The 24,848-nt window shown below is 59.3% G+C and overlaps 4 protein-coding genes across 7 annotated transcripts in view; 3 read left to right on the top strand and 1 right to left on the bottom strand.

Moving 5' to 3' along the window:
• The window catches only part of IP6K1 (inositol hexakisphosphate kinase 1), a 33,905-nt gene extending 33,099 nt beyond the window's left edge, over positions 1 to 806 (top strand). For all 3 annotated transcript variants that reach the window (XM_032194367.1, XM_032194365.1, XM_032194366.1), the window contains one exon: positions 42 to 806. In XM_032194367.1, coding sequence (XP_032050258.1) covers positions 42 to 548 — 507 coding nt within the window. In that variant the 3' untranslated portion in view covers positions 549 to 806. The remainder of the gene's footprint in view (positions 1 to 41) is intronic.
• Positions 807 to 1,232: 426 nt separating this feature from the next.
• Positions 1,233 to 3,071, top strand: GMPPB (GDP-mannose pyrophosphorylase B). The gene is made up of 7 exons (XM_032194034.1): positions 1,233 to 1,442; positions 1,524 to 1,572; positions 1,680 to 1,981; positions 2,055 to 2,133; positions 2,217 to 2,344; positions 2,529 to 2,711; positions 2,884 to 3,071. The coding sequence occupies exons 1-7, from the start codon at positions 1,233 to 1,235 to the stop codon at positions 3,013 to 3,015; spliced, it is 1,083 nt and encodes a 360-aa protein (XP_032049925.1). The 3' UTR covers positions 3,016 to 3,071.
• A 96-nt stretch (positions 3,072 to 3,167) lies between these two features.
• RNF123 (ring finger protein 123) overlaps positions 3,168 to 24,848 on the bottom strand; it is a 47,028-nt gene continuing 25,347 nt past the window's right edge. For both annotated transcript variants that reach the window (XM_032194030.1, XM_032194032.1), the window contains 11 exons: positions 23,731 to 23,818; positions 23,532 to 23,619; positions 23,357 to 23,441; positions 16,696 to 16,835; positions 16,329 to 16,517; positions 15,149 to 15,224; positions 14,537 to 14,621; positions 4,376 to 4,518; positions 3,913 to 4,007; positions 3,694 to 3,779; positions 3,168 to 3,610 (listed from right to left, as the gene is read on the bottom strand). In XM_032194030.1, the coding sequence (XP_032049921.1) occupies positions 3,511 to 3,610; positions 3,694 to 3,779; positions 3,913 to 4,007; positions 4,376 to 4,518; positions 14,537 to 14,621; positions 15,149 to 15,224; positions 16,329 to 16,517; positions 16,696 to 16,835; positions 23,357 to 23,441; positions 23,532 to 23,619; positions 23,731 to 23,818 (1,175 nt within the window). In that variant the 3' untranslated portion in view covers positions 3,168 to 3,510. The remainder of the gene's footprint in view (positions 3,611 to 3,693; positions 3,780 to 3,912; positions 4,008 to 4,375; positions 4,519 to 14,536; positions 14,622 to 15,148; positions 15,225 to 16,328; positions 16,518 to 16,695; positions 16,836 to 23,356; positions 23,442 to 23,531; positions 23,620 to 23,730; positions 23,819 to 24,848) is intronic.
• On the top strand, positions 5,679 to 8,309 carry AMIGO3 (adhesion molecule with Ig like domain 3). Its single transcript, XM_032194033.1, has one exon. It carries the CDS (start codon positions 5,927 to 5,929, stop codon positions 7,418 to 7,420), a length of 1,494 nt encoding a protein of 497 aa, XP_032049924.1. The 5' UTR covers positions 5,679 to 5,926; the 3' UTR covers positions 7,421 to 8,309.

The raw sequence follows: 24,848 nt of genomic DNA, 5'->3' as shown, positions 1-24,848 counted from the left end.
CTGGCATTCCCACTTGATGTGTATTTCCTTTGATGTTCTAGGTCTATCAGCTGAACACAGGGCATTACTTATGCAGGAATAAATACTATGGACGCGGTCTTTCCATCGAGGGCTTCCGCAATGCCATCTACCACTATCTCCACAACGGCGTAGAGCTGCGCAAGGACCTCTTTGAGCCTGTCCTCGCCAAACTCCGAAGCTTGAAAGCGGTTTTGGAGAGACAGGCCTCCTACCGCTTCTACTCCAGCTCCCTTCTCATCATTTACGATGGGAAGGACAACAGGTCAGGGACCTTTGTGGATATCCGGCCCGAGGCGCGCCTGAAGCGAACGGACAGCTCCCTCCCCGAGAGCCTTCAGGACGGCGGCAGCACGGAGCCCGACTCGCCCCGGCCCAAGGTGGATGTGCGTATGATTGACTTTGCACATAGCACCTTCAAAGGCTTCCGCGATGACCCCACTGTGCACGATGGGCCTGACATGGGTTACGTGTTCGGGCTGGAAAGCCTCATCAACATCATGGAACAGATGCGTGAAGAGAACCAGTAGTCCCGGGCCACAGCCTGGTGACTGGAGCCGACAGGACCACCTCCTAGCGCAGGAAAAAGCAGACACCTCCATTTTAAAAACAATTACATTGCTCCATTGTTTTTTAAATGTACTGGGCTAGAAGAGCTGAGGGGAGGCAGGGTGGAAGAGAGCGCCTGGTGCTGACCAGCTGGTTCTGACCACGTTGGCCCTGCCTGCTGCAGGAGCGGCCAGAGATGCCTACAGGGGGGTGGGGGGCCTGGTTCTTCGCTCCTTGCCTGTGTGTACTGGAGGGGGGCCTGGCCTTGGGGGGAGAAAGCTGGGGCTGGGAGCTGGGGCTGGAGGAGCCTCCTTGGAAATTCCCTGAGGTTATGTGGAGAGGGCACCGTGTAATGGCCGGGAGCAGCCGGGGCGCAGCAGGCAGGCTGCTGTGCGCACCAGCCCTGCCCTTGCTTTCCGTGCAGCCTCGCCCTGCGGGCACTGTGGATCCAGCACCCGACCGCGGAAATAAAGCGACCAACTGCGGCCCGGGCACGGCGTGCTGGGGGGGGGGGGGGGGGCACTGCCGGGGAGCGCGGGGGCGGGGCTTCGTGCGAGGGGCGGGGCTAGGCGGAGACCCCGCCCCCGGTGGGCGGGGCGTGCCGGGCGGTGACGCGGCGGGGCGCGCGGCGCTGACGTGTCGTGTGTCGGGGCGCGGGCGCGGCGATGCGGGCGCTGATCCTGGTGGGGGGCTTCGGGACGCGGCTGCGGCCGCTGACGCTGAGCCGGCCCAAGCCGCTGGTGGAGTTCTGCAACAAGGCGCTGCTGCTGCACCAGCTCGAGGCGCTGCGCCAGGCGGGCGTCAGCCGCGTGGTGCTGGCCGTCAGCTACATGTCCGAGGCGCTGGAGGCCGCCATGCGCGAGCAGGAGCAGCGGGTAAGGGCGGCGGGGGGACCCCCGCAGCACCCCGAGCGCCCCCGGAGCGGGGCGGCTCCGCCCTGACCGCTGTGCCCGCAGCTCGGCCTCCGCATCTCGCTGTCGCACGAGAAGGAGCCGCTGGGCACAGGTAGCACCGGGGGGGGACCGGGGGGGGGACCGGGAGGGGGCTGCGGGCCGGGGGGGGGGCGCGGGCTGGGCTGGCCCGGTGCCGCTCCGCTGCTGACGGGCGGGCAGCGGGGCCGCTGGCGCTGGCCCGGGAGCTGCTGGCCGAGGGCGAGGAGCCCTTCTTTGTGCTCAACAGCGACGTGATCTGCGAGTTCCCCTTCGCCGCCCTGGCCCGCTTCCACCGGCAGCACGGCGGGGAGGGCTCGCTGGTGGTGACCCGCGTGGAGGAGCCGGCCAAGTACGGCGTGGTGGTGAGCGAGGCCGACACCGGCCGCATCCTCCGCTTCGTGGAGAAGCCGCGCGTCTTCGTGTCCAACAAGATCAACGCCGGGCTCTACATCTTCAGCCCCGGCATCCTGCGGCGCATCCAGGTAGGGGCCGGGCTGGGGGCCGGGGGCTGAAGGCTGGGAGCCCCCCGCTGAGCCCCGCGCCCCGTCCCCGCAGCTGCGCCCCACGTCCATCGAGAAGGAGATCTTCCCGGCCATGGCGCAGGAGGGGCAGCTCTACGCCATGGAGCTGCAGGGTAAGGCCCTGCCCGGGCACGGGGGTGCCGCCCGCGCCGCTGCCCCCTCGCCGGGGGCTGTCACCACGGCTCTGTCCCCGCAGGCTTCTGGATGGACATCGGGCAGCCGAAAGACTTTCTCACGGGCATGTGCATGTACCTGCAGGCGCTGCGGGCTCAGCACCCCGAGAAGCTGCACTCGGGGCCCGGTGTTGTAGGGAATGTGCTGGTGGTAAGTGCCAGCCCCCGGCACGCCAGCCCCAGGCATGCTTCGCAGGCTCGCTCTGGCTCCCCGCTGCTGTGCTCACCGTGCCCCTCAAGCTGTGCCCTCCCGTCCCCACACCAGCGAAGCATTGCAGGCCGTGCAGAGCTGCAGCTGCCTCGTGGCCCTGGGGTGCAGCCTTTCTTCCTTCCAGGACCCCAGCGCCAAGATCGGGGCAAACTGTGTCATCGGCCCCAACGTGACGATCGGGGCCGGCGTGGTGGTGGAGGACGGGGTGCGCATCAAGCGCTGCACGGTGCTGGAGGGGGCCCGCATCCGCTCCCACTCCTGGCTGGAGTCCTGCATTGTGGGCTGGAGCTGCTCCGTGGGGCAGTGGGTGAGGATGCGGGTGCTGCAGGGCTGGGGGGGGTCAGGGGTCTCGCCCTCCTGCCTCCTCCTGCCACCCCAGGCTGTGGCTGAAGGGCAGCTGGGATGTGCCTGCGGGCAGGAGCAGGAGCGTGGCACCGTGCCCTGAGCCGGGGCGGGTGTGACGGGGCTCTCTGGGGCAGGTGCGCATGGAGAACGTGACAGTGCTGGGCGAGGACGTCATTGTCAACGACGAGCTCTACCTCAATGGGGCCAACGTGCTGCCGCACAAGTCCATCACCGAGTCTGTACCAGAGCCACGCATCATCATGTAGCAGCCCCCGGTGCACCCTCCGCTCCCGGCTCTGCCTGGATTAAATATTTATACTTCTGTCTACCTCTGAGCATCGTCTGCGCACAGCCCAAGCACCCAGGTCACTTGCCAGAGCCGGCCTGGCTTCCCCTCCCCATGTCTCAGGGCACCACATAAGGAAGAATAATTTAATGCTGCATTTCATCAAGTTAGCCCCCAGCCAGGGGCAAAGTAACAGAGCCCAAACACACAGGGCCCAGGGCCCAGGCACCGCTCACCGCATGCGCGGCTGCTGTGGCGACGAGGCCTCGGGCTCCCCTCCCTGAGAATGACCTGCAGGGCAGGAGAAGGGCGATGCTGGCCCCAGAGCCTGCCATCCAGCCCCTCCCTGAGCCAGCCTCTCCCTGCAGAACCCGGCCCTGCGCTGGGTCCTGGCCTGTCCCCGGGAGGGGGGCTGCCGAGGGAGAAGCCAGCGTGCAGCGCTCAGCTGGGGGAGCCCGAGGCACGGAGCTGGGTGCTACGAGCTGGCGGGCTTGGTGAAGTCGTCCACGCCCGTGATGGTGGCCTTGCAGAAGAAGCAGTCCTTGTTGTTCATCAGGTGCTGGTTGATGCAGGCTCTGGGACAGGAGAGAAGTGTGAGCACCCTTTGCCCCTTAGTGGTGCTGGGAGCTGGGGGCACGGGCACGCAGGAGCTACTCACTTGCACGACTTGTGGGAGCAGGGCCTGAAGATGGCTGAGATGGGGTGTGCGTAGCAGATGGGGCAGAGATCCTCCTCGCTCGTGGGCTGGGGAGGGGGCGAGCAGGCAGTTGGTGGTGGTGAAAACCATGGCACCTCAGGGCTGCACGGCAGCTGTGCCGTGGCTGCACCCAAGCAGTGTGGCAACTGCCTTGTGGGGACAGGGACAGGGGGGACTCACCAGTGTGGTGGCAGCCGCCTGCTTGGACTCCTCACTCAGGTGGCTCAGCATCTTGTCCACCTTCGCCAGCTCCTCCGTACTGATGTACTCTGTGTCTGTAGGACCAAAAATGTGTGTTGGGGTGGTGCCCCCCCCTAAGCCCAGGCTGCCCTGAGGCTGCTGGGTGATGCAGGGGGAATTGTGGCTGCCCTCAGGAAGCAACCAGGATAGGGGACAGCAGCTGGATAGTTGGGAACACTCCTGCAAAATCAAACCTCCCTGGGCCGAGGCACTGGCTCAGAGAATGCAGCCAAGGGCACTGCAAGGGGACAAAACGGCCACCAAAAGCAGGCACCGACCTGGGCCTGTCAGGCTGGGGACAGCCCTGACCCGAGTGCCACTGCTGGGGGCGCACCGTGCCCAGGTCAGGGCACAGCCCAGGGACCCAGCAGCCCCAGCTCCCCATCCCGGTGCGCACACTCACACGTGTTGAGGGAGAAATGGCGCTTCTCAGTGGCCGGGGCAGCAGCCGCCAGGGCTGAGGGCTCGGCGTGGCCCAGCAGGTACTGGATGGAGCGCAGCTGGAAGCAGGGGTCTGCCAGCATCACTGCTGTCGCACGCTCAGCCCTGCAAAGGGACATCACAGTCAGGCTGTGCCCCCTCCCCACCCCGTCATGTCCCCACCGGCCTGGCCAAGCCCCTGGCTGTGTCCCCAGGCACAGCGCAGCCAGCTGGGTGCTGCAGGAGCTGCGGCTGGCACTAGGGGCAATTGCAGCAGTGAAGTGGGAGCCCCAGGGTGCCCCAGCCCTCACGAGTCCCCAGCGCCTGTGCCCATGGGGACAGACCTGGGGCACAGCTGGGCACACGCAGGGCCCTGTGCTCCTCCTAGCACATTCGAAGGCGGCCGAAGGGCATCCATCTCCTCCTCCTTCTCTGCCACCACCCTGCTCGGGCGGCCTCCGGGGATCGATAGGGTGCATTAGCACTTGCTGAGGCTGCAGCCCTCACGCTCAGGTGCCTGGCGCAGGCCTTGGGAGCTGCAGGGTGGTGGAAGCAGCCAGCACTATCCTCGCACAGCAAGGGTAAAAGGAGCACAGGCCGTGCTGCCAGGGCATCCCCTGCGCCTTGGGAACAGCTCCAAGGGCAAGTGGGTGCCCGGGCTGCAAGGCAGGAGGGAGCGGCCGTGGCTCCCCCTGGCCTCAAGCAGCAGCGGGGACAACCAGGACAGGGGAAGGGCACGGAGCAGGACGCGCGTCCCCTCCAGTAATGGGGGCAAGCAAGCCCCCGGCTCTGCTTGGGCACCTGCACCTCCCTCAGGACCCATCCCCACGGCCCCGTCCCTGGCTCTGGGCAGCCCCGCGAAGGGAAAAGCCGCGTGGAGCTCTCGCCTCGCCAGCTCTGATTGTCGCAGTCTGAGCCTGCGCTGGGGAGCAGGGGGTTAACGGCAGCCGCAGCAGCCAAATTAGCTTTTTGCTGCCCTAATGGAAACCGATTCCCCAGCCTGCCACCAACGCGCCCAGGTGCTGCCCAGTGACATCCCCGAGCGTCCTTCACCGGGCGGCCACCCCTCGGGGGGGACACCCCGTCCCCGTCCCCGTGTCCTCCGCGGGGACCCCGCCGGGCTCGGCACGACCCCGGGCCGGGCTTCGGGGGGGGTGAAGAGGAGGTGAAGGGGGGGTCCCCGCCGTCCCCCGGCCCGCCCCCAGCCCGTGCCGGGACCAATGGCAGCGCGGCCGGGCCCGTAAATAGCGAGCGGGGCGCGGCGGGCACGGAGCCGCCGGCCGGGAGCCGCCGGGCGCCGCTCGGGGACGGAGCCACGCGTGGGGAGCGGCCCCCACGGCACCCCCCGGGGCAGCCCGAGCGCAGGTAAACGCGGCGGAGGCGCTGCCCGAGCCCCCGGGGGCGCCGGGCTGGTGGCGGTGGGGAGGGGACGTTGCCCTTGGACTCTTCTCGCACCGGGACTCGGGGGGGCCGCGGATGCTCGGCGGGGTCCCCCCCGTGCCCACCCGGCGCACGGCGCCCCCCCAGCACCGCGATGGTGGCCGCGGAGCCGCTGTGGCTGCTGCTGCTCCTCCAGCTGTGCGCCCACGGCCGAGCCTCGCCGCCCGCCCGCAGCTGCCCCGCCGCCTGCATCTGCACCTCGGACCTGCTGAGCTGCAGCCGGCAGACGCTGCAACGCGTGCCCCGGGCGCTGCCGCCCACCGCCACCACGCTGGACCTGAGCCACAACGCCCTCACCCAGCTCCACGACCGCTGGCTGGCCGCCCTGCCGCACCTGGAGGCCCTGCACATGAGCCACAACCAGATCAGGGAGCTCTCGCCGCGGGCCTTCCACAACGCCTCGTACCTGCGGCACCTGGACATGTCGTCCAACCGCCTGCACGCCGTCGAGACGCACTACTTCGAGGCGCTGGTGAGCTTGGAAGAGCTGCTGCTCTACAACAACCGCATCGCGCGAGTGGATGAGAACGCCTTCGCCAAGCTAAGCGGCCTGAGGAAAGTTTACCTGAGCTGGAACAACCTGACCACCTTCCCCTTCCGCTCGGTGCAGGGGCTGGGCAACTACAGCCTGCGCACGCTGGACCTGTCCTCCAACAGCCTGAGCAGCATCCCCGTGGAGGAGCTGGCGGCTCTGCCCGAAAACATCGGGAACGGCTTGTACCTGCACAACAACCCCGTGCGGTGCAGCTGCCCGCTCTACCTGATGCTCCAGCGGTGGAAGCAGCGAGGCTTCAGCTCCGTGAAGGATTTCTTCGAGGAGCACACCTGCAAGGTGTCCGACACTGTGCCCCGCTCGCTGATCAAGTTCCTCAAGTACAGCCACATGTTCGAGAACTGCTCGGCCGGCCCCGAGGACGTGCACCCCGTGCCCTTCCCGGTGACCGTGGGCCAGGCCCTCCTGCTCACCTGCAACGCCAGCCTGCCCGACGTGCTCACCACCTACATGTGGATCTCACCTCACCACGAGCCCATCAGGCACCCGGGGAACAGCAACCGCTCCGTGGAGGTGTACCGCAACGGCAGCCTGAAGATCGCAGCGGCCAAGCCCTGGCACTCGGGGGTCTACGTGTGCTTGGCCATCAGCAGCCCCCGCAATTTCAGCAGGATGTGTGAGGTCAACGTGACGGTCCACTACCCCAAGCCAGACGGGGAGACCTTCAGCACCGGCCTCACGACGCTGCTGGGGTGCATAGTGAGCCTGCTGCTCGTGCTCATGTACCTGTACCTCACGCCCTGCCGCTGCCTGCCCTGCTGCAAGAAGCCGGCCCCGCTCAGCCCCCCGCAGGAGTGCAGCGCCCAGTCCTCCATCCTCAGCACCACGCCACCCGCCACGGACGGGACGAGCCGCAAGGCCAGCGCCAACAAGCACGTGGTCTTTCTCGAGCCCATCCGGGAGGCGCAGAACGGCAAGGTCCGCCTGGCCCTCGGCGAGGATTTCCCTGACCCCAAGCACCCCAAGGTCCTGCAGCTCAAGTCGGACTCGGAGTCCATCAGCTCCGTCTTCTCGGACACCCCCATCGTGTCGTAGCAGGGCAGGGCTAGGAGGAGGCCGGTGCCTCCCCAGGAGCTGTTTTCCTCCGTCGCTGCTCAAAGCAGGAGCATCGGGCACCCCGAGTTCCCCGCTTGCCTGCGCCCTGCGAGGGTGACCGGCGTCACCCGCAACCGCTTCAGCCGCGAGCCCCTCGTGCCCGCCAGCACCCAGCAGGAGCCCCTCGCGTAAGCCACCGGCAACGGCCTCTTCAGCACAAGGGTAACGCGCCCGAGAAACCCCCGCTTTGTCCTGGCAGCCAAACTCCCTGGCAGCGACGCAGGGGCTGGATTTCTGCCACGGCCATGGGAACGCCGGGCCCAGCCCAGAGCCATTGCCCTGGGCACCCTCGGCACTGTCCCTGGGGGCAGCGCCACCGTCCTCTCCCCGCCCGTGCCAGTCCCCATCTGCGTGCCGCGGTCTGGAGCAGGGGCAGTGTGTCCCTGGGGCAAGCCCCCACTGATAAAGCCGAGCTCGTGCAGGCACCCATCAGCCGGGGGGGCTGGGATGCGTCCCCCTCCCTAAGGCAGCTGTGCAGGGAGGAGGGGGCTCAGCTCCCGGCGAGGCACGCAGCCGAGCAGACAGCGCAAGCTTTTGCTTCTTAACACTCACGAGAAGCTGTAAATAGTAGAGGCAGGCATGCACGAGGTGACGTGATGCAGCGCCCCGACCCGCAGTGCTCAGAGCTCTCCCCGTGCCACCAAGGACGATGAGGTCTCGCGCGCCACCCGCCCTGCTCCGTTTCTCCTTGAGACGGACAAAAAGCGCTGCTCAAGCACAGCAAACAGCAGTAACCTAATAAGCCCATCGATAAATGTGAGTAATCGCCTCTCTTGGGTCATAATTCTCTAGGTACATTTGAATAAAAATGCCTATTTTTTTAAGCTCACTCCGGGCTGAGTGTCTCCTTGCCCTTGCAGGGGGTGGGCGGGAGCTGCTGTCCCCCTCGCTGGGCTCTGGGGGGTCCCTGTGGTTTGCAGCGGGCTGGCAGCCTGCCACGGCACCGGGCTCGTTCGGTGAGGGGCTCAATGTCCTGGGACAGAGCGGAGGTGCCCCCTGCTCGGTGACGGTGGGGAGGGAGCAGCACCAGGTGCCACAAGGGCACACAAGGGACAAGCAGGACTGAAAGGCGCAGGAGAGCAGCTCAGGGGCAGGCTGGCCCTGTCCTGGGCTGAGTCCTGACCCCCTCCACGGGTGCAGGTGCCCACCCGGCCAGGCAGAGCTGTGCTGCTTCCCCCGTGCCTCTGCCCTCGGCACAACCCTCCCAGCCCTGCTGCAGCTCCCAGCTCCCCTCGGCCACTTCCATCTCTGCTGAGGCCACCCCCTCCCAGTTTCTCCCCCTCCCTCTGGGACTGGGGGACCACAGCTGGACACGTTGGGGTGAGCAGCGGGACAGCAGCACCCCTCCATCGGCCAGCCACCACCACCCCTCAGCAGCCGGGAGGAGAGCACGCAGCTGTCGCCACTCCTCCAACTTTTTCAGCAAAGAAACAAGCAGCTTTTTTTTTTTTTTTTTTTTTTTTTTAACCCAGAAAAAAAAAAAAAGCCAACTGTGCCCAAAGCGCTCACCAGAAGCTGTGGTGTGAAGACAGGGAGGGTTTGGGAGAGCTCTCCTGAGATGGCTGCAGCGCAGCTGGCCCCCCAGCACCGACCCGGCGCGGCCGCATGCGCTACGTGCCCTGCTGCTGCCAGCCCCGCGGCCGCTGCTCTGTGCGAGGGACGGGTGCCACCAGCCCCTGCCCTCGCTCCCCACGCCTGCCCTGTCACCTCCTGTTAGCACAGAGCCACTGACGAGCAGTTGTGCCGGGGCTGGCGAGGTGCTTCAGCAGAGCCCTGTCCCTTGGGGACAGAGGCAAGGTGATGGCACAGCCTGGCTGTGTTCCGGGGCTGGGATGCCACCGAGAAGGAGCTGGATTTGCCCCCCTCCGTTTCTGGGGTGGGCTCTTTATTTGGGAAGCCCGATCTGCTTTTGCTTTGTTTGTGCAAAACCATCCCCTGCTGAAGGGCTCAACTTCTGCTGTAGGAAAGCAGCACTGCTGGTGCTTTACCTGCTGTTGCTGCCTCAGAGTCTGGAAAAATCATTCTAGAGAGGTGCTACAACGAGGGGATGCGAGCCCTCACCCTGGCAGGGCTCCTGGGACCCTCTGAAAAGCAGCGCTGAGAAAGAGACCCGAGACAGTGCAACCTGCAGCAGCGCACAGCTTGTGGGCCTTGTCCCAGGGCTTCCCACTCCCTTGTGCCCCCATCAGCAGCACAGGCACGGGTGCTCCTGCAAACCTGCCCCCTCAGCTGAGCTAAGGTCAGGGAAAGCCCCGGGCTCACGGGAGTGTAAGGAAAGCTCCCAAGGGCCTGTCCGAGGCTGCAGCAGCCAAGAGAAGCCGAAAACAGCGCATGGAGGCCGGCTGCAGTCGGTGCTGCCCTGCAGGAAGGCTGAGCCCCACTGTGCCAGGGCAGCACAGCCACAGCTTGTAGCAGCACCGCCCCCGAAGGATTTTTCCTGGGAAAATCCTACTGCTGGTTCGCGTTTTGGTGATGCCTGGAAAGGAGCAAGGATATCTGAACTGTCAGAGCAGTTCATTAAGCGGCTTCAAAGGCAAAGCTCAGCAAGGACAAACGGAGCCACAAGCACGGCCTCCCTGACAGGCGGGAGCTGGAAACGTCCTGGCCCTTCCCCGAGGAATTCCCCGTGTGAGGTGAAGGAACGGGGCTGCACAAAGCACGGCCCCCCCGGCACCTGCAGCCATGGGAACGAAGGAGCAGGCTCCAGCGCTGTCTCCCCTGGCACTTCCCAGCTCAGCCCCTCGGGCAGGTCCCTCCTGTCCCCCAGCCACCAGGGCTGGCCGCAGGACCTGCAGAGCTGGAGCTGGGGCTGGAGCCTTTCCTTGCGACGCTGCTGGTTTTCCAAAGCGATGCGGGCAGCACAGCCCGGTGCACGGCAGCACGATGCCTGGGAGAGCCCAGGGCACGGTGTGTGGAGCTGGCAGCTTGTAAAAGCAGCACGCTCCCCAGCCTCCGTTTCCAGCCATGAAACCCAGGGCTGAGCCAGTCACTGCTGTGCTCCAGCTCCTGCTCCCCCCGACACACGACACCCAGACCTCAGCACCGCTCCTGAGTTTTTAGGGCAAGGCAGCAAGGGCTCCTGTGGTCTGAGGGATGTGGGCAATGTCTCCTCCTGTGCCTCACTTCCACTACAGCCCAGGCCTCATCAAAAGCATTGAAGGAGCACGAGCATTTAGAAAGTGCTCAGCAACCACCGGGCTGCAGAGAAATGCCACGTGCAGAGGGGAGCAGCCTCCTGGGTACCCCGGTATCTACGCGGGTGGCCGGGCTGCATTTAGGAACCTGCAGGCTGGGATCTTCCGTGTCTTCTTTAACGAGGGCAACCCAAAAGCCATCTAGAAATTGCACAAAGCCTTCTTAACCCGCCTCCACCATGTGGCCTCGTGCCTGCTCACCTTCTCCCCCACCGAAGTGTGAGGTCTGCCATGGGAACCTGTCTGTCTCCTCCCTCCTGCCTGCCCGGCCCTCTGCACCCTCCGGCCTGGTGCAAAGGAGAAGCAGCAGCCACCCAGCCTGCAGGAGCCCAACACCACAGCTCAGTGCCACACCTCCTGGCAGCTCCCCCTGGCTCGTGCTCAGCATCCCCGTGTCACAGCACGGTCGCTTCTGGTCCAGGATCCCCGTCCTGCGCTCCACTGGCAGGCACAGCCGTCCTCCTGGTGCCCGCCGTGCTCTCCCCTCTGTCCCCTCCAGCTTTTGGGTGGCAATCCCCAGGAGATGCACCTTGAAGGCAGCTTCTTTAGAAGCAGCACCACAGACAAGTTCGCTGACTCCCTGCCCGTGTCCCAGCCCTGCAAGCCACGAGCCCTGACCCCGCTGAGCGCGCCCCCCTCACGCAGGGTCCTGCAGCCCACCCTTCGGGCCTCGCCCCCTTCCCACATGGCTCGCTCTCCCCAGGATCATTACCCAAGCTCTGGCCAACTCTGCTCCATTAGCTCGCTCCGAAGGAGGCTTAATAGAAAATCTGCTCAATTATTTAGCAGGGGGGATGATAGTGGCTGAAGGCAGCCAGGGTCTCTGGCGTGGGCTCAGCGATTCAGCCCAGCTCCTGGCTCAGCCTGCCAGCTCCTCCTTTCCTGCACGGAGGCCTGAGCAGCCCTGCAGCAGCCTCGCGGAGCCCCAGGCTGGCTCCAGCCCTGGAGCTGTTGCCTGGTTAGGAGACAGCCGGGCTGTGCCCTCCCTGCAAGCCCTGGAGGGCAGGCGGCTGCCTTGCTGGGAACACGGGGCTGTCAGCACGCTCCTGTGGTGGGAGCCCCTCTGCCAGCAGCCCCTGGCTGGAGCTGGCAGCCTCGCAGGCTGTGCCCTGCACTGCCGTTCCTCTGCCCCCGCTCATGAGGCTCATTCCAGCCCCTGGCTGAGCCAAGCCGTGAAATCCTCAGGCTCTGCTCTTGGCCAAGCCATCTGCTCTCTAAGGATGCTCTGCGAGCAGTGAAAGGTTTCCCTCTCCACTCTCCAGCCCCAGCAAGCGTTCGGGAGCTGCGGCAGCCGAGCCCTGGAGGGCTGATGGAGAGGGGTGCCCACGGATGGGGCAGGTACCCGAGTTTTGGCTCCCCACAAGCAGCACCGGTGCTGCCGGACCCGATGGGGAATGCGTTTCTCCCCTCCCAAAAGCTCTACCCACAGACTGAGGCATGCGATGTATCAATTGTCTCATCACATCCCAGCCTGGGCAATGTTCCCTACCCTTGTGCTTAATGGCTTTTTTTGTGCCAGGAGCCCGTAATAGGAGGACTTGATGCCTGGCTGAGCGTCCTGTGCTGGGCAAGGAGCAGCTGAGGCATCAGACTGCATCCTGATAACACGGCTGGATGAGTCTGCATTTGGGGGGGGCCCAGGCTGGCAGCGGGCAGGGCCCCAGCTCTCATTACTCCTGCCCTTCCCCTGCTCCGCTCCCAGGGGAATCTGTGCTCGCTGACCCAGGGCAAAGCCTCCAGCCAAGTGCCTGGTCCAGGGTCAGCTTGCTTCCACGGCTGGGTTAGAGGCAACCAGAAAAACCACACCAAGCCAAGGAAGTCAGTTGAGATACTGCTCCTCGTCCTCATCCCCTAGGGCACAGCCTCCCTGCGATGAACTAGTCAGGCTAACAGCTGGTGTCGTGGGCAATTCCCAAAGAGAAGCTCCTCTAAGCAAATTCACATTGTATAATCACTCTGTTAACGATTTCTGGAAACCTGGGAGCTGCCAAATGGGACCTGGAAGAGATTTCTACCTGCTTCTAGTTCTGCCCAGGCAGGGTGCTTGTGCAGGAGGAGAAATGCCCATCCTGTTACTCTGCTCGCTACACCAAGGGGAACAGAAAAAGGAAAAAGGAGCAACATCTCCTCTTGACTTCTGTGAAATGGGTCTGGTCCGCAGAGCCCAGTTATCCCTGGGATCCTTTACATGAATTCCTGCAGCACTGTGACCCATGGCAATCCTCCCGTTTTCCCTTTGCTGTGTCACCCTGCCTGTGGTTAGGCTGCCCGTCCCCTCGGCGCTGGTAGCCATGAGGGTCTCCAAGCTGCTCAGCCTCGGTACTTCTGTGTCTTGACTGACCTGAAAGGCCTCCCTGCAGCGTTTGCCTGCCTTTTATAGATCAGTGGCAGATCAAACCTCAGATTTAGTGCTGGGCTTTGCAAAATCACGCAGAAGCGTCTTGTTTTATAGAATTTTTTTCCCTGGCTTCCTCCTGTCTCATCTCGTGTTTCTCCTGCTCAGCCAGGCCCACCACAGGGCCGTGTCACTCTGCCTGCATCACCCCGCTGCCTCTCATTTATTTCTGCTCTCCAGTGCCCACGGAGGTGACTGCAAAACCCTTGGTGATCAGCCAGGGATTTGCCACTTCCCAGCTGCACAGCAGGATACAGCACCTCTGGTTTGTCACCACGCAGCCAGCACACAGGGGACAGTGGCACTTGGCAGTGTCAGCCCCTGTGACACCAGCTTCCCAGCACAATTGGCTTTTCAGGTAAGGGAGACACAACCTGGAAGGTTTTTGTTTGCCCAGGACTCCCTGCAGGCTGGGAAGGAGGTGATCTTCATCCCACTGCCGTCTTCTCAGTGCTTTTTAGAGTCTGCTGAACTGAAGACCAGGGCAACAACTTTTACCCCCGTCATCTGGCCTGGGACAGATGCTCAAGGGACAGGAAGTCCAGGGAAGGATTTCTTGTCCTGCCTGGCATACAGGGAGCTGCTTTATCACACCTTCTCCTTCCTTCCAGGAAGAAGTAACCAGTTGTGGCATCAGATTTGTGCCAGTCACCTTTTCCACACAGTGGGATTTAGAGGGAGAGCAAAATACACCCACACCCCCAGCCCAGCAAGGCCACTGATCGGTGACCTTGTGCTAAGCACTTGGCACTGTCATCCTTGGGGCTGTGTGACTGGTGCAGCAGCCACGGGAGGCAGGGTATAATTAGATGTATTTGTGTACATCTTTGAGTCCTTGAGAGAAGAAGCTGAAAGACTGGCTGCAGGGCTGAGCTGCTCAGCCAGATGGGGCTCTGCTCTCTGCAAAGCCAGGGACTATCATGTTCTCCCAGCGTGGAAACAAGCAGGGTGTGCAGTGCGGACAGAGCCCCTTCTCCTCCAGCATCCTACAGAGAACAGTGGCAGGGCGACGCTGGGAGAGAGCAAAGACAGGGCTGCAGAGTGTATCAGCGTGAGCTTTTTTTCAGGGCTCAGTGCAAGCACACATCAGCCAGCAGTCTGAGCTGAGCCATGGCTTCCCTGAGAACGTTTTCAGTGAGGATGCTGGAAGCTGTCCTGCTCCCAACTACACGACAAGGCCATTGTGTGCTGAACACAGAGATGCCCTTTGATAAGGAAAAGTTTGCCTACAAAGGGGTTGCAGACAGTGACCCCACCCTGCTGGAGGAACAATTTCCTGAGAAACCGCCTCACTTACGGAGCAGGGGTTTAAAACACACCAGCTTCTGCCTGCTCCAAGCACATCTGCCTCTCCTCACCACACAAATATATTGCTCCTGTAATGTCACCTGTGACACAGTCTGCTGCCGTTACCCAAAGCAGTGCCATGCGCAGTGATGCTGTGCTTCCACAAGCAAATCCACTCACCCCTGAGCATCGGTGTCCACAAGCAGCCGGACCAGTATTCCCGTCACAGCCACAAGAATTGGGTAATGGTCCACACTCTCCAACCCTGTGGAAGCAAAAGAGAAAGATGGAGCCACTGCCACCGCACAAGGGACAGGACAGGGCTGTACCACTGCCCTAGGACTTGGTGGCAGCACAGTCTGGGATGCGGGGGCTGTGGCTTTGGCTCTCCAGCAGCCTGCAGGGTGACCTGGGCTCCCCCCGTGATAGGAGGTTTTCCCACTAATGTGAGCTACAGGCTTGGCCCTCAGAATGGAGCATCCCTGCCTCTTCCAAGCCTCGGGATGGGAAGGAAATCTGTCCCCTACTAAGCAGGAAGGGAAATGCAGCTGGTGTATGGGAAATGTAGGATGCCTACATAGCACCTGGAGCCAGGTCCTGCTAACAGGCAAAACTCAGTCACCTCCAGGAGAAAGAGGACGGCTGACATGTGTGAGAACAGCTTGCTCTAGCATCTCAGTGCCCCCTTTACTCGATGCAAAGCACAGCAACCAAGCCACCCACTTCCCAGGGGCGCTTCTCCAGCACGTTTTCAACAGAGGGAAGGGACGGAGAGCTAATGCATGGGCTCACCTGGCAAACGGAGGTTGACCACTCTGTCAAACAAGTTCCTTTCAGCTGTCACACGATTCAGAACCTGGTTCAAGAGCTGCGTAGGGAAAAGCAGAGAGCATTTGTATTTTCTGGGTGGGTCTTCCTGTGAGCAGCACTCGAAGAGCGTGCTTTGGAGCAGCATGGGAGCTGATGGGTGCTGCAGGGGCACCTACTCTGCTGATGGACGGCACATGTTAGAAACAGGGTTAATAAAAACTTTTAGAATTAACACATGCCTCTTTTTACAGCTCCTAAATCTCAAACCTGAGCTGACCAGCTCTGTAACATGCTTCTTTCAGAGCCCTAACAGCGGGAGCATCAGCTAACACTGGCTGTCATGACCTGACACAGCCTGGAGACACCACGCAGCTGCACATGCACATTGTGGGCCCACAAGGAAGGCTGAGCAAGGGGCTGGACAGGGCTCCCTTCACTGTCCACACGAGCTTGCAGCACAGTCCTAGCCCAGCCCTGGCACAGAGGGAGGCAGCACCACATCACAGTGGTTCTACTGCACCCACACCTCACAGGGAAGAGCCAGCCTGAGGTCAAGACACCCGAATCTCAGCACCTCACACCTAAATCTGAATCCCACCTACAGATGCCAAGCTAATTCTGCGGACACAGCTCTTGGGAAGCAGAAGGTACTGCCACAGCCCATGAAGAACAAGCTGGCAGCTGCTGCTGGGCAAAGCAGTGTCAGCGGGGTGGAGATGGCAGCAGGATGAACCTACCAGCCCCGGAGCACAGAAGAGCACAGAAAGCAATGTACTCCTCTGCTTGACAGAGCATCACCACAGGCTGAGATTTCTGCACTGAAGGAATCAGCTGCAAAGGCACTTAATTAGCCACCATTAGCTCTCACTCAGCCCCCAGTGGGATGAGCAGGGACTGCTCCAGGCTTGACACAACTGCTGCAAGCTGTGCACGGCCTCTGTGCGTGGCACCCCTCTTCCTGCCCCCTGCATGCCCAACGAGCTGAAAGCTGCACCCTTTCTGTGGGCACACTCTGTTTTGGGGCACAGCCTCCTGGGGACACCGGGACAAGAGGGGGATGCTGCAGAACCCCGCTCTGTCTCGGTTCTCCCCCGGATTGCCCAGCTGTGTGCTAAGGGCCACTCCAGAGGATGTTTCTTTGCACTTGGCAGAAGGTCGGTACCTGGGCGAGCCTCCGAAGCAGCAGCTCTGACGACGGGCGATTCCAGTCCAGAAAGATCTCGGGGGCCAGCGTGACGGTCATTTCCAGCACCCTGAGCAAGCTCACCGACAGGTCGAAGCAGGTGGCACACACCTTCAGCTGGCGGCTGTCCACAAAGTTTCTCTCCAAGCGCTCCGCTGCCTGCTGGATCTACCGAGCAAGAGAGAGAGCTCACCGAGGCGCCTCTTCCCAAAAGAAGGGCCACAAAACCCCTCCAGCTTGGCTCCCGCGTGTGCCAGGGAACTGCTGCACTCCCAGCCCTGAGAGTAGAGCCCTGAACCCTGCTCGGTGCAGGACATGGGCACGCCTCAGGTACTGACACGCTCACCTCCTGAATCATGCCGATGAACTCGGAGAAAGCCCAGTTGAGCTGGTTGAGGACACTGTTGAGGAAGCTGGGGGCCAAGTCACGGTCGCTGCGCAGCAGGTCTGCCATGTGCCTCTGCAGCAGGGTGGAGGGGCACGGCTCTGCAAGCACACACAGCTTCAGCGGCCTGCACCCAGAGCGGCCTGGGGCCTGGGGCAAGAGCAGGCAGGAGCTTGCTCCTGGGCTCGTTAAATATCGGCCTGTGTCTTGCTGTAAGACAGCAAACGGGGATGGCGGGGCGCTGGGAGGCCGGGCACGAGGGCTGTGCTGAGCAGCGAGCTCGCCTGCTGGGCCTCCAAGCACTTTTTTGCAATGCCAGCCTGAATTAATGCCAGCCCCATGCGCTTGCTGCTGCCCACGCACACAGCGCGATGCCCCACAGCCTCGTGCCTGGCTCTGGAGGGTCGCCTCGACTTTAATTACTCCTGATAGCAGCGTGGCAGCAGCTGCCCAGAGCCGACACCTGGCAAACCCCACTCTGCAGAGGCTTCTGCCTGCTGCTGGGCTGTGCCCTCGGCAGGGCCAGCCAGGTTCAGGAGCACTGGCACCGCAGCACGCAGAGGAACGAGCTGTGCTCTGAATGCAAAGGGTCCGTGGGGTGGCACCCTGCCCCAAAGGCCGGCACAGGGGCAAAGGAAACACGGGGCAACCTCCAGCACATTGCTGGGGGCTGAGCAGCACGGTGTAACTACAGGCAGACTGCGAGCTGGGAACAGCAGAGCCAGGGAGAAACGGCAGGAGACAAGTGGAGATCATCACCTCCTCCTGAACAGAACAAAGTGCTCTGCACGCTCCTGCCCCTAGGTACGAGGTTGTGGTGTGATGGGGACACGTGCCGAGTACTTATGCTGCAGGCAGCCCAGCACCCTGGCTTTGATCCTGGCTCAAAGCACGTCTTTGGGAAGGATTTCATCAGACAAACATCTTTAATGGCCCATGCCCACCCCATGGTACTTTCCCAGCCCTTGGCAATATGTGGCTCAGGGGCTGCCTTTTATGTACTTAGTGATCCCAAGCGGCTTTCCTGCTCAGGGTCCCCCTGAAGCTATGCAAGCCTTTGGCATCGAACATGTCCCAGAGCAACACTTCACAGTATAATCGTGTGTGGCAGGAAGAATTCTAATTTGAGCCTGGCTCCTGCTCTCTTTATTTGATAATATTTCTTCTTTGCTGCCCCCTCCTTCTGCTGGGAGGGGCAGAGATGCTGCTCTCCATTCGCTGCCTCCAGCTAGCCCTGATTTCACAGACCTTCACGGCAGCCCCGATCACTCCTTCCAAACAGGAACACCTCCAGTCTAGGCAGTTTCTCCTATAGGAACTGTCACGTCCTTGTCCCCTTTCCCATCCCTCCCTGACCCTCACCGGGTGTCCCAGATTTCTTTGGAGAGGTGGAATCGGAAGCACTGGCAGCATCCAAACCCCAAACACAGGGCAGATTTGCAGGAAGGCACTGCCTGGTTTTGCTTCCTTCTATTCTCCTTTCCTTGTCATTGCTGTTGTGTAATTCGTTCCTTTAACTATGATTATTTTTTTCCCCTCCAAAAGATCAAACTAGGATTGCAGTTTGAGGATGACCCTTCTGGAAGAATTTATAGCTCAGGATCCCCAGGAAGCTGCTGGTTGCAAGGTGCAAGCAGAGGAGCCCAGGAGCCAGTGCTGGAGCCCACTTGGTTTTCTTCCTGTCAGCGACAGAGGCTGGCACGCAGCACGGCCTCAGCAAACCCACAGCTGACACTGAACGAGGGGATTTGTCTGATGTGCGAGGCATCCTGAGAACCTTGAGGGTTGGGACAAAAAAATCCTTGTCACATTCAATAAGAAGCATAAAATCCTGCATCTGCGGCTCCCAGCTCCGGCTGGGAACCAGGGGCTGGGCACCACTCTGCAGAGGGGCTGGGGAAGGTACCCGCACAGACAGGGGCCATCTGAAGGCTCCTTCCTCAGGATGGGGCAGGGACAGGCCCCAGGGAGGTCTCCAGCCTCGGGGGCTGGACAAAGCCCCAGCCACCTGGATTTAGTGCCAGCCACAGCCCTCACCTGAGCAGAGGCCGGGCCACCTGCCACCAGGACCTTCCCACAGACACCTGTAATCTTCAGCTTTGTCTCTACAGCTTGCAGCCCCCTTTTAAACCCCATTTTTCTTTTGCATTCACTATTCTGCCTCTGGTTATGCTAAATTTCACCTCCCAGGCCCTCAGAAGAGGAAGGCTCTGTTGCAGGGCTGGCATTTTTGGTCTTTGCTTTTTTTCCTAGCCCCCCCTAAATGTGTAAAAAGTGATTTTTAATAACTGCTGACATATTAGCCCCCTCCTGCCTTCAAGTACTGAAGCAGTTTTAGGCAATGACCATCAGTCCTCGTGGAGGAGCTCTGGGGGTTGTTCCACTGGCCCGCCACCAACACCTCTTACTGACATTTCAAGTCAAGACAGATCTCCAAATGAAGTGCCCAGCCAAAGCCTACCTCATTTGAAGGCAGCTTTGGTTTTTTGAAGGATGCTTTTCTGCTTGTAACAACTTGCTTTATCCTGACTTTTAGCCAATGACTGTTTCCTCATGGTCTTTTTCCAATAAGTGGTGTGAATTTGCTCCAAGCATCCAATTCCAGGTTCTTAAATGCTTTCCTCGCTGCTAGCAAAGACTGTGCCAGTCTGTAAAAGCATTAAAAAGCGGTACCTCTTGTCAAACCTCTCCACACTTACCTAGTTTTTTTTTTTTTTTAAGGTTTTAAGCTACCACTAGGATAAGGTGCACTAAGTTGGCCTTTGCTGCTCCTAGGAGGATTGTGAGTCTTAAATACACTGTGAGCACTGCTGCTCTTTGAAAGCAAGGTAAGAGAGCTGCCCTTGGCCGTAGCAAGAGCAGCTTCTTCCCCTGCACGCGTTGCCAGATCGGGGTCTGCACAGGGCAATCAGTAATGGTACCTAGAAACCCAGCTCCGTGTTGCACCCTGGTGCTGTGCTCACCTGCATTTACAAGAAGTTCACCTTTACCGAGGCATTTCCTCCCTCACACCCCAGTCAGCATCACTACCCTGGGGATTCACCCCGACTTTGTGTTTGCCAATTTGCTGAGAGGAATGGCAGTTCATGGAGAGTACGGATCCTTGTTGATGCGGTTACTTTCTTGATCTTGGCAAGAGCACGTCATTAGTATTTCTAAAACTTGTAACTCCTTAATAGAGAAGCCACTCAGCCTTGGCTTAGCCATCATTATGGCAGATAAAGATCAGCCATTGGAACAGGAATCGGTGGTTTTCCAAGGCCAGAAATTATGACCTCAATACATTTAATGTGGGCACCAGAGCATGGCTCCGAGCGGTTACGGATACATCCGATGGTTCCACAACTGAAACTTCCCCACAGAAATATGAGTGAAGCAGCTGGAGGAGGAAAAGCAAAGATCTAGGTGGGGGGAAAAATGGTGAATAAAAACACTGAGCTCTTTGAAAAGGTTATTAGGCAGCCAGAAAGCCCCAGTGCTACAGCCAACACTTCAGTTGGAAGGTTCACCGAGGCCAGGATGAAGCAAAAAGGTTAAGTTAAAATGCAAAAATCAAAGTGAATATAAACAAACACAGCCAGCAGTCAAAGATAACATGGAGAAAAGAGGTAATAGAAAGAAAAGGTATAAATGAAACATCTGTGACAAACCTGGCTATACGTCGGTTTCCTTAACTAGAGGAAAATATGATAAGAGAATTATTTTTAAAACTAGTAATGGGAAAAAGTCAAACAGTAGCAGAGGCCCATCAACAGATAGAGTTAAAAATTAATAAAGCAGACAAAGTGGAAGCGTTCAATAAGTGCAGATAGTTGTAAAGAAGCAGGGTCATGTACTTTCATCACAGGAAGATAATTATGTACTTTATAGTTTGCTAATGACCCAGGAAGATTTATAACAGGGCCATTTGTGAGACTCCCTGGCCAGCAGACCAAGTGACGTACGTGTGGGGGCTCCAAATGCTGCAGCACTTACAGCAGAGCTGGGAACGCGGAGGAGGAAAGCCCCAAATGGACCAGATTCGGAAGCAAAGCAGCTCCACCCAGCACTAATCTGAGTTTTCAAAAGGATCCAGATGTAAATGTGAAACAGCTGCTGCTTGGTGGCTGCCAGGCTCACAGAATTACAGTGACAAAGGTAAGCCAGCAACCCCCACCACTGGTAAACTGTGTCCCTTCAAAGAACATTTACATAGGACCAAAAGGAACACCGGCAGGGTGAGGCAGGAGGAAAGCAAACTGCATTCAGGGAATGAGATGTCAAAAAGGTCAGACGCAAGGCACGGTGAAGCCCCGGAGCACGCCTGGGACTCCCACACGCCTCCAAAGCGAAGTGCTGGCAAGCAGGCTAATGCAAGAGCTGGCTCCGTGACCAGCACGTCGGGGAGTTGTTCTACCCAGCATGACACTGGCAATGCTGGGGCTGTTAGGAAAATAAAAAAAAAAAAAGGAAAAAAAGGAAAAAAAAAAGAAAAAAAAAAAAGGAAAAAAAAAGAAAAAAAAAGCGAAGAGTGAACACAGGGGCTTGCAAAAGAATAAAAAAGCCTTCCTGAATGAGACACAGAGGCTGCACTTTTTTCCCCCCCACACCATTTAGAAGGGCAAAGAAGTGAGCTTCCTTTGCTATGTAAACACTTTTGAGGGGGAAAATGTTGTAATATAAACCCAGCAGAGAAAGGCAGAAGGAGCAGCAGGAGATGTACGCTCCCATCAGAAAAATCACAGATTTATTGCTGAGGCTGAGGAACCACCACCGGGAGGGTTTGGCCAGTTAAACTCACACAGGATGATTCTTTGGATGTCATCAGATGGAAACAGGGCTTCATCCTGGAAGATCTCTAGCTTAGACAACCATCTCGCTGCAGAGGGGTTTGCCATCAGTGGGGATGAGTAACATGCAGGGCAGAGCAGGCGGTGCTCCACATTTCTCAAATATATTGAGAGACAGCCAGCACACCTCTGTCATCTGCCCAGAGCCATTCAGGGAAGCATCCCCAGTGCAGGATGAGGCTGGAGCATTAGAGAAGAGGCTTTTGCAAAAGCTCCCTTCAGACTGGCCTGCAGAAGCAGACCCAGACGAACAAGAATTTCTTTTGGCTCAGACATTTGTCCTTTTTGTCCCTGCCAACGCTCAAATTGCAACAAGGTGAAGACTGATGGGTGTGAAGGCAGGGGGACATCTCCTCCTCCTTTCCTGGGCAGCACCTCAAGGACACCTCTGAGTCCCATGTCCCTCTTCAATTAAATCAGCATTCATTATTGATTCAGTTGCACCTTAAAATAGCAGCCCCAGGATCGAGTCCCCAGTAGCCTGCCCAGCCCGCTCCAGGCTCAGACTGCGTGGAGCCATCTGCAGATGGATTTAGAGAGATCTCGAAAACTGAGGAACCTTGATCCTGCCCGAAAGCTTCCCTGGATGGGGGGGATCTCGAGGACACTCACGAGGTCCCTGCCACATGTACCAGGTCTTCCCCATTGTCCTCCGAGGATGGGAGGAAGCCAAGGCTGGCACAGCCTGCAGCAAGGCAGAGCTGCGTGATGCAGCCTCACAATCTGCCATGTGGGTGCCAGCCTCCCTGCCATCTCCCGGGGATGTAACTGGGAAAAGAGATCCTCATGTGAACCACTACGCCCCCCAAAAGAAGACTCTCTACATGGAACAAGGGAAGGAGGGAGCTCTCTAAAAGCTACTTCACCAGACAAGAGAGGATCACACACCGAACTTACTCTGGAAACTAGCAACAGAGAGATCTCCTGGGCACCCAGAGGCAGGAGAGAGAAAGGGAACAAGAGTGCCATTAGAACAGGGATAGGCAGCTCTCCCCACCAGAAGGGGCTTGCAGCACATCTCCACATGCCCACATCAGGCTGCAGCATCCTCTGTCCCCCATCCCTAAGCAGCTCTCCAGGAGCAAGGTCTGGCACGAAGCCTTTTCCACAGCAGAGAGGAACCACGAGTGTATCCAGACTGGCCAAGACCCTGCAAGGCTGAGGCTGAGGACGTGTACTTCAGCTCAGGAAAGGTACCTTCTCCTTCCCGCATCTTCCTCAGATGCAGCGGAGCTGGGGAACCCCTCGGTGTGACAATAGTGCTGATAACTGAACCGCTATCACAGACAGGCCAGGCTCTGCCAGGCTCCAAGAGAGATGCCTGGTTAAAACACTCTGCTTGCAAACTTCTCCAGTGCCATTTCTCCTTGGACACCCACTCCCTCTCACGGGGTACCTACTGCTTGCCATAGTCATCAGCTCTTACCCATAGCAGCTGCTTGCTGCAGACATCAAAGCTCCTTCTCCTACGCTTACATTCTGGGGTGACACTCTCGTAAGGATGCACCCCTGGGCCTCTCACCTTGCCCTTGAAGGGGAGAACCCCCCTTGGGATGAATTCAACCCACCACCCAGTCTCCAAAAGAGTCATCAGCAAGCGCAGAAAGACTGGGAATGCCCAGAAAATGCTGGCTGCAAAGCTCAGGCCTGGATATTTGGTTAGGATCCCCCCCTACTTCTGCAGCCGTCTCACCACTGGCCTGGCCCATAGCAGCGATGCCTGCTAGAGAAGATGCCATTCCTCCCTCGACCACCCTTCATAATCCCAAACGCCAGCCCCCCAGCCCACTCACTCTGCAGGCTGGGGAGGCTGGCGTCCTCAGGCTTGGTTTTCAGCAGGTGTGGGAGCCGTGTGTATCTGTACCCAAAGCCACAGCCCTGGTAGAAGAGATGAAGAAAGATCTCAGAGGGTGACAAACAGTCGGGTTTTGCTGCTCACCGGGTGGTGAGAGAGGCAGGGATGCTCACCCGCCACAGCCTGACGAGAATCCAGTTGGTCTGCGCCCAGGGCCGCTGCTCGTAGGGAGCCAGGAGGTTCTTCATCATGGAGATCCGCCTACCAGACAGGAGACACGGGTCAGCTGCAAAGGGTCTGGGGACAGGGAATTAAACAGCACACACAGCAGGACCCAGCCATTCCGCAGGGAGCAGGCAGGGCAGCACTTACTGCTCTTCGGGGATCCTCTCTACAGCACGCAGCGAGTGGGGGTAGCAGACATAGCTGGCCAGAGCCTGCATCAGGGAGTCCCGGATGTCTGGGGAGGAATGAGAGCGGGTTAGGACAGGCATCCAAGGACACACGGTGTGCCACAGAGCACCTGAACAGCAGAGGCTGGGAGAAACTAGCCCTCTTTTACAACAGACCCTCTCTGGACACGTTCTGGGGAAGAACCAATTACACAGACACCAGATTAGTGGGATCAGTTGATGTGGTCAAGGGAAGGGCTGCCCGAGGGACCTAGATAGGCTGGAGAAATGGGCCAGCAGGAAATTCATGAAATTAAAAATAATAATAATAATAAAATAAATGGTGAAACCTGGCCCTTTGCAATGCTATAGGCTGGGATTTAGTGGGTGGGAAACAGCAACCTGGGGCTCGAGGCAAGCAGTAAACTGAGCTTGGGCCAGCAATATGCCCTGGCAGCAAAGGAGGCCAACAGTATTCTGTGCTGCATCAACAGGAATATAGCCAATAGATCAAGGGAAGTGATTATCTCCCATTAGTTAGCTCTTGTTAGATCAGACAGACACTGCATCCTATTTTGATACCCCAAATACAGGACAGACATAGACTAGAGTGAGTTCAGCAGAGGTCTGCTGAGGTGGTCAGGGGCTGGAGCACTTGCCCGGAAGGAAAAGCTGAGGGAGCTGGGCTTCTTTGGCACACAGATGATAAAGCTTTGGGGTTTACAGCAGCCTTCCAGTACCTGTAAAGAGGTTATCAGGAAGCTGAGATGTGGTCAGTGACTGTGGTTACAAACTACTAGCGGTAACAGTGTGAGGGTAAGAAAGAACGGGCACAGATTAAAACAAGAGGTTCACAGTGGGTATGAAGAAAAATGAGGACAGTCCAGCACTGAAAAGGGTTGTGCAGAGAGGCTCTGTGTTGTGCAGCCTTCATCCTTTGAGGTTTTCAAGACCAGAGTGGATAAAGCCCTGAGCAGCCCAGTCCAGCATCATAACTGACCCTGCAGCTAGAGACTTCCCGAGACCGCCTCCAACCTGAACGAACGATACTGTGATTTCTGCCTGACCTACACTTTCAGTCCGAGAAGCATCTGCACC

This window comes from Aythya fuligula, chromosome 10 (genome assembly GCF_009819795.1).
Source record: "Aythya fuligula isolate bAytFul2 chromosome 10, bAytFul2.pri, whole genome shotgun sequence".
In the NCBI taxonomy this organism is placed as follows: domain Eukaryota; kingdom Metazoa; phylum Chordata; class Aves; order Anseriformes; family Anatidae; genus Aythya; species Aythya fuligula.
Note: the sequence above shows the minus strand (reverse complement) of the source record. Positions and strands in the feature narration are given on the sequence as shown.